This window comes from Pteropus vampyrus, unplaced genomic scaffold, assembly GCF_000151845.1.
Source record: "Pteropus vampyrus isolate Shadow unplaced genomic scaffold, Pvam_2.0 Scaffold50, whole genome shotgun sequence".
NCBI lineage: Eukaryota > Metazoa > Chordata > Mammalia > Chiroptera > Pteropodidae > Pteropus > Pteropus vampyrus.
Genome location: NW_011888831.1, coordinates 3,022,723 through 3,029,713, shown reverse-complemented (window position 1 = coordinate 3,029,713; position 6,991 = coordinate 3,022,723). Strand labels below are relative to the sequence as shown.

General features: G+C 50.2%; 1 protein-coding gene across 2 annotated transcripts in view; it reads right to left on the bottom strand.

The window, feature by feature from the left end:
* The window catches only part of TRPV1 (transient receptor potential cation channel subfamily V member 1), a 22,385-nt gene extending 16,133 nt beyond the window's left edge, over positions 1-6,252 (bottom strand). The window contains exons 1-7 of one of the 2 annotated variants that reach the window (XM_011359815.1): positions 5,969-6,252; positions 5,101-5,267; positions 4,872-5,024; positions 4,252-4,392; positions 3,807-4,105; positions 3,076-3,255; positions 1,257-1,415 (exon numbers count right to left, since the gene is read on the bottom strand). In XM_011359815.1, coding sequence (XP_011358117.1) covers positions 1,257-1,415; positions 3,076-3,255; positions 3,807-4,105; positions 4,252-4,392; positions 4,872-5,024; positions 5,101-5,267; positions 5,969-6,252 — 1,383 coding nt within the window. The remainder of the gene's footprint in view (positions 1-1,256; positions 1,416-3,075; positions 3,256-3,806; positions 4,106-4,251; positions 4,393-4,871; positions 5,025-5,100; positions 5,268-5,968) is intronic. The other variant, XM_011359816.1, reaches the window with a different exon arrangement.
* Between the last annotated feature and the right edge of the window lie 739 nt (positions 6,253-6,991).

The following is a 6,991-nucleotide window of genomic DNA, read 5'->3' as shown; positions in this document are numbered from 1 at the left end:
GTGTTTTTCAGCTTGAAGGGGGGCTGTAAGGTACAGAAAAGTTAGTGAGTCCATTCACTCATATATTTGACAGACATTTACTGGAAGCCAAGCCCTGTGATTAAGACCCAACTCTTGCGCAAAGGCTCAGCCTCCACCAGGAGAGAGAGACAGAAATAAAGACAATGCACTATTATGGGGACATCTTCATGGGGGCCCTTCTGTGGAACATGATTCCCAAAGTGGAAGCCTTCGGGTGCTAAGCAGAGGCACCTGGAGGCTTTCCAGTGTTGTGCTGTCTCCGAGACAATGTCCCAGCCCAGAGTTCCTCTGGGAGGAGGGTGATGGCATAGGTGGAGGCACTCTACAGACCTGATGCCACATGCTTCCTGCTGCTCCCACAGCTTATGGCAAACCCTGGTCCCCCAAAACTATAAAAGTTTCCCATGGATAGTGGAGGGAAAGACATCCCACACACATGTGTGTGTCATCTTTGTGCTTCAGCCACCATTTTCTGAAGTGGGTTTCCTTCTAGCCTGCCTTTGATGTTGCAAAAGCACTAGTTCACTAGCTTATCTTATTAGTACATTTCTATTTTCTCTTAAAATGAAGTCATTAAATGGCCTTAACATGTAGATAGAGATCAGGTTTCACCAAACTACAAAGTCGAGTTTTTAAATCGAATTTATAAGCAAGGCACCCTGGAAATAAAAGCAGCAAATTAAATGTTTGACGATTGAACAGAAGGGACTTAATTCAGAAACTCAAGGGAGTCTACAGCTCCCTTGGAGAAAAAAAAAAGTCTGGTTTAAGCTGATTTGATGGATGTCCCAGGGCCTGGCAAAGAAGAAGTACTCAAAAGTATATGTCCAGGGAATGAATAACGAGGTAGTAAGTGAACAAACGTGGGCAGCAAGCAGGATGGCAACAGATTTGGGGCTTATGCCGTCCCATGACCCTGTGGATACCCAGCCCAGCGGAGAGCTGCTTCCTGAGCCCTCTTTTGGCACTCTTTCTAACCTAGTACTCCCCCTCAGCCTCACAGAACCAGGAGGGTAAAAGAGGAACTGAGAACAGGAGATGGAGTGGGTCCCCAGGACACTCTGAGAGGAAGGACTGAGCACAGGAATATAAGGAACTCCAGGTGATCCTTTGATTTCTCCAGTGAGCTGAGGAGGAGTGCAGGGCTGGCCTGGGCCTGAGGTCTTGAGGGTCTTATGAAATTCCCATCTCCTCTCCCCCCTCCTTCAAATCAAGGCCCAAGCCTTGGGCCGCACCGAGCCTTCCACAGGCCTGTAGTAGGCAGCCGTGGTGAAGATGATCATATACAAGCAGTAGACAAAGAAATTGAAGTAGAAGATGCGCTTGACAAATCTGTCCCACTTGTCCTGCAGGAGTCGGTTCAGTGGCTCCACCAAGAGCATGTCGTGGCGATTCTAAGGGGAACAGAGAGAAGTGAGGCTCACTTTGCTGCCAGAAACCGGCTTGAGACTGCATCAGCCTAAGGTACTCCTCACACCCGTCTCCACAGAGGACCAGGCATGACCATGCACTAGGCCCACAGAGCAGCTGAGGGTCACAGATCTGTACCATGGGGCCCACCCTCTGGGCCTCACTGTACCCTGTGCTAAAGTGAATGAGGGGTAAAATTAAACAAGTGACCCTAAGTGCCCCTGATGCTTAAGAAATCACAAGTATTGCCCAACATTCTATGCTCATTATTTCTAATAATCACTCCTGAGTGCCTACATCCTCATTATTCCCACAATAAGGGAAAGAGGCTGGCACAGGCAGAGTCTGGCATGAAGGCTGAGGACAGGCAGGAAAGGGCCTCTGGATTCCTTATTTCTCACATTTCCAGCCCTGGTTCAGGCAGGCTACCTAGGCAGAAGTGGCAATTAACCATGCATGAGACTGAAGGGAATTAAAAAGCCTTTCCTGCAGTGGGTCTGCCAGTGCCTGGGATACCATAATTATAAGCATGCTTTGGGTTAAAAAATCTCATATCCAGGAGATCTCTGTTAAAGTTCAGTATCCCTAGAATGTATGAGCCAAATTCAGGTCATCCTAGTCTTTTCAGGCCATCAAGCCCAAACCCTAGCCCAAGCTTGAGCTCCCCACTGAGATCCCTGTTCAGCATCTTCTTGAGTATCTTTGGGGATGGGAAGCACCTGAAACTAATAGAATGTTATATGTCAATTATATCTCAGTAAAAATAAGTAAACGGAGACAGACTGGGAGAGAATAAAATATTTGCAACATACGTAATAGAGGATCGTTCGTTCTATAACGAGAACATCTACAAACCAAAAGGGATGAGACAAATAGTCCAGTAGAAGAGATAGCAAAGGACAATGAACAGGAGATCTACTAAAGAAGTACAAATGGTTGATAAACATGAAAAAATGCTCCACCTCACGGTAATCTAGAAACTAAAATTAAGACATCAATGAGACAGCATTTTTGGCTCCATAGACTTATAACTTGTTTTATAAAAAAAAAAAATAGTTTAAAAAAAATAGTTAAAGAAAGCTAATGTTTTAAAAAACTAGTTTTGAAAATATTAAAATGTACATGTATCCTTCACAGAAAAATTCTCGAACCATGCCAAGTGGCCTGTAGCATTGTAGTAGCAAAAACCTGGAAATAATTCTAAATAACCCATCTATGGACATCTCTCCATTCCTACTATGGAACACTATGGAGCATTTTTTTTTAATGAGGCAAACCCATATGTACTAATATAAAATTATCTACAAGACACACCATTAAGTGAAAAAACTGGTTGTTCTGCTAATGGATAGTATGATCCTATTTATTAAACAAAATGAAGTTACATGTTTTAATATGGATACGAGGAGGATTCTTTTTGTCTATGTGCTTCTGAAATATTTAAGTTTTTGTGGGAATATCATTGCATATTGTCTATATGATGAAGGAAAACATTCAGTAGGTGGAAAGTGGGTGATGAGGCTACAGGGCCCCAAATGGTAGGTTTTCGTTGATGGAAAGACAGAGCTGGACCAGCAGTGGTGGTGGGGTTGGGGTATGGTGAGACCAGAAGCCCTCCCTCGGTCCCAGTCCTGGCCCACTCACAGGGGTCTCACTGCTGCTATAGGCAATCACCTCCAACACCGAGTTCTTCTCCCAAGTGTCAATGCAGGACAGGTCGTAGAGCGAGGAGTGCACAGGCCCATAGGCCCACTCAGTGAACTTCCTGGACAGGTGCCTGCACTCAGGCTCCTGGATCTCCCTCTGAAGAATATAGGCCAAGACCTGTCATGGGGATACAAGAGCCTATTAGAGACCAACCTAGAGCCCCACCATGGGCTATGTCCCCACTAGGCCACCACCTCTTATTTAAGAATAATTCTGCTTCCCAACCCAGTTGGAGACTGCACCCAAGCACCAGGAGAGCACCCACCACCATCCAGTGGCCTCCTAACCACCATCAAGATCAACCTGCCCACTGCCTCAGACCCCAACTGTAGCCACATGAGAGCCAATACCTAATCACACCTGGCTGATCACATCCATTTCACCCTCAGCTTAACTCACCCCCATCCCCAGGTCCCAGCACCCCACCCTCTCCTCATGTCTTGTTGGCGATGCTCAGAGTTAGAAATCGGAAATGGCCAAATGTGCAATGCTGGGTTTTGCTCAGTTCTCACAATTCATCTGGCTCACTCTAACAGCCTCTCACCCCTACCCCTACAGGCTGCTGTGACAGCATCAGGGCTCACAGGGTGGTGATGTAAGGCACTCACAGTGAGGTAGGCAGTCCCCTCCCACAGCACCCTCAGCTCAGCTCAAATCCCCCTCCCTACCCCAATCTTCCCACTACTGGCGGCCAAGGCCAGTGGCGTCAGCCCCTTCTTGTTGGTGAGTTCCTCCAGCTTCAGCGTAGGGTGGAGCTTGGCCCCCAGGATCAGAATCTCATTGTACATGCTTGTCACAAACTTAGTGTTGTCAGCTGTGTTGTCAGCCACCTCCACCAGTGCATGCAGCACTGTGTTGCCCACCGAGTCCCCCGCACTAATGTCTGCTGTCTGCCAGGAGTTCTGCAGCAGGAACTTCACAATGCTCAGCTGGTTGGTGCAAGCGGCCAGGGAGAGAGGCAGCTCACCTGTGGCCAAAACAAGCACATGGTCAGCCTCAGGAATAGATGGCTTGAGCCCTGGACTACCCAGTCTCTAACACCCTCTATCTCTGTCCCAAACCTCCCCTCAGCGATTGTCAAAAAGCCACGTGTCTACCACATAGTCTCCCTACCGAAGTAGAAGCCAGGCCGTCCTTTGGTTTTCTTAAAAAAGTCCCCATTGGCCGCAGCCTGGACGTCTGCACCGTTCTCCACCAGGAGGGTCACCAGTGCCATGTTCCGCCTCTCAATGGCAATGTGTAGGGCTGTCTGGCCTGTGGAGGATGTGTGCTGTTGGTGTGCTCACAGTCTGCACACTGCAGGGGTGCTCGCACGGATGCTAGGGGAGGGCCTGGGCAGAAAGTGCTGATGACCTCCACCACTGGAGGAGGCCAGGCCAGGATCCCCAAAGGGAGCCCAGAGAATCCCCGAGGCAGGAATAGAGACTCCTGGGAACAGGGAACACCATACTGGGAGGTAAAGGAATCAAAATCGCCCAAGGGTAAGGAATAGTAGCAGAGAGGGAGGCTATGACTTCCAAGGTGAAGAAACTCTAAGGTCACAGAGGGAAGGATGTGACCCTCAGCACCAGGAGAAACCAAGCCAGTGGGTGTGGGAGGTAGGAACCCCAGGACCAGGAGATAACAACTCCATGCCTGGGACAGGGAGTAAGTCATTCAGAGGCTTGCCCAAGCATGCCAGTGCCCTCCTGGCTCCAGGTGTACTTGTGGCAAAATCATGCTGACTCACTCACCTTTGTAGTAGCTGTCTGTGTAGCTGGCATTGACTAGCTCCTTCAGGCTGTCCGTCTGCCGGGCAATCTCCAGGAGCAGGGGGATGGTGTCATTCTGCCCATTGTGCAGGTTGAGCATGGCTTTCAACAAACAGGTCTTCCCTGTCTCCGGGTCTGCAAGACAAAGTGGGGGATCAGAGAAGGGCACGGCACAGGGGTGTCCTGGGAATCCAGCCCTCTGTGGAGCTACCTTTGAACTCGCTGTCCATGAGGTGCTTCTTGCTCTTCTGCAGGAAGAGCAACAGGCTCTCCAGCTCCTGGCAGTTATTCTGAGCGACGGCTTCAAAGATCTTCCTGCGGTCATAGAGTTTGAGGCTCTTCTCGGCGCTGGCAAGGACAGAGTCCTGGAATAGCTGCCTGTGGGTCAGAAAACACCTTCGTTTCATACTCTGGTCACCACTCGGGCCTGAGGCCTTCAGAACTTGTTGGGGAGCATGACAAAACCCCAAGGCAAATTGAAAGGGAAAAATGTGATACAAAAACCCACTCCTCTATCTAGATGACCATCCAGGAAACTGATGTAACAGGAAACAGGGGAGTACATGTGCCCCACTTATGTCCCCACCCTGTCTGTAGGCATTGTTTGAAAGTGTTTGACACCACCACTTCCTCTAATACCCAAGTATTCACCCCTCTGCCTGCTGGGGAGCTGGGGCTCCAGAGGCAGTACCCTAGAGGGAGCTGGAGTCAGGGTTTTGGCTGGTCCCTGCTAAGTTGAAAATTGTCCTCACACTGCCCCAGAAGTCAGCCAGGCCGTGGGCCCTCCATGTGCTGTCTTGGAAGAGGCAAGCGGGCTGGCGAGCATTCTAGGCCTGAACACCTAGAGATCAGCTAGGATCAGCATATATGCCAGCATCCATTGGTGACCATGTGTCCTGAAGGTCCTATGAGTGCAGATGCTGGAGCAGACCCATTCTGAAGTCTCCATCGCTCCCCAGCTCTGTGGCCTTCAGCCTGTAAGCCAGAGCACTACATAGTGTCTCTATGACCAGGGCCTCAGCCAGCTGAACCAGTTGCGTTCCTTGTGGGGAGGAGGCAGGAATCCAGATGCTGGTTACCTGACACAGGTGGGGCCATCCCCAGTCTTCTGGACAATGACAACAGGGCTGACTGTGATGGCCGGGCAGGAGACCGGTAGGCCTTCCTCGTAAGAGCAGTCCATAGAAGCCTCCTCCGAGTCACACTTTCCAAAGAGCCGGCTGCGGCTCTTGGTCGTGGGGAAGACGTGGGGTTTGGCTGGAGCCGACCTGGCATTAGGGTCTCCATCCAGAGTATCTGGACAGGAATTCTCTGGTGGCAGGTCCTCAGACTCCCCTGAGTCTGAACTCCCCCATTTCTTCATCCTTGCCCAAGAGGCAGCCTGTGGGCAGATAAAAAAATCAAGTTTGTTCCCAGCTCGAGGACTATATGACCTAGCCCCAACCTGGCCTCCTTGCAAGGGTCCTTTTGAAGCAGGACACCCCAGAGGTCCAACAGCTACTGTTCTACAGCCCCCAAGAATGGAAGCTTTCAGGAGTGCTGTACCTCCCACCCCAGAGAACCTGGTAGCAGTCTCATGGGCATCAGCCTCCAGAAGTGGGCAGGCCCCCAGCTCGGAGCCCGCGGGCTCTGAGAGATTTGGATGGGCCGCTCCTCTTCTCTGGGCCTCAGTTGCCTCATCTGCAGACTGGAGACGATACCACTACTCTGCCTCCCTCCAAGATCAGAATAAGGGAAACAGTGGGAATGGCTGTCTCTGGTTATCATTCAGAGAGAAACTCAGAGATGAAGACAGCTCAGCCCCAAAGAGCTGAGTAGTCTGCATCCCCAGGAACTGGGTGGCTGGTAGAGACCAACGTCCTCATGCTCCACACTGCACAGGTCCTCCAGGGCCTTGTGTCCCTGTCATCAACCTTGTACTCACCTGCCCTTTCTCTTCTACCTGGTCACTGCAAACATTGAGTTTGATGGGGATTTTTTGTGCTCTTTGTCATTTTGGTGACATTAGTATTAGTCAAGCATTCTGGCCCTAAACTTTTCTACTTTAAGTGATTCTGGGCTGGTGGGCCTTCTAGGCCTGGACATTGGAGTTAAGCTGGCAG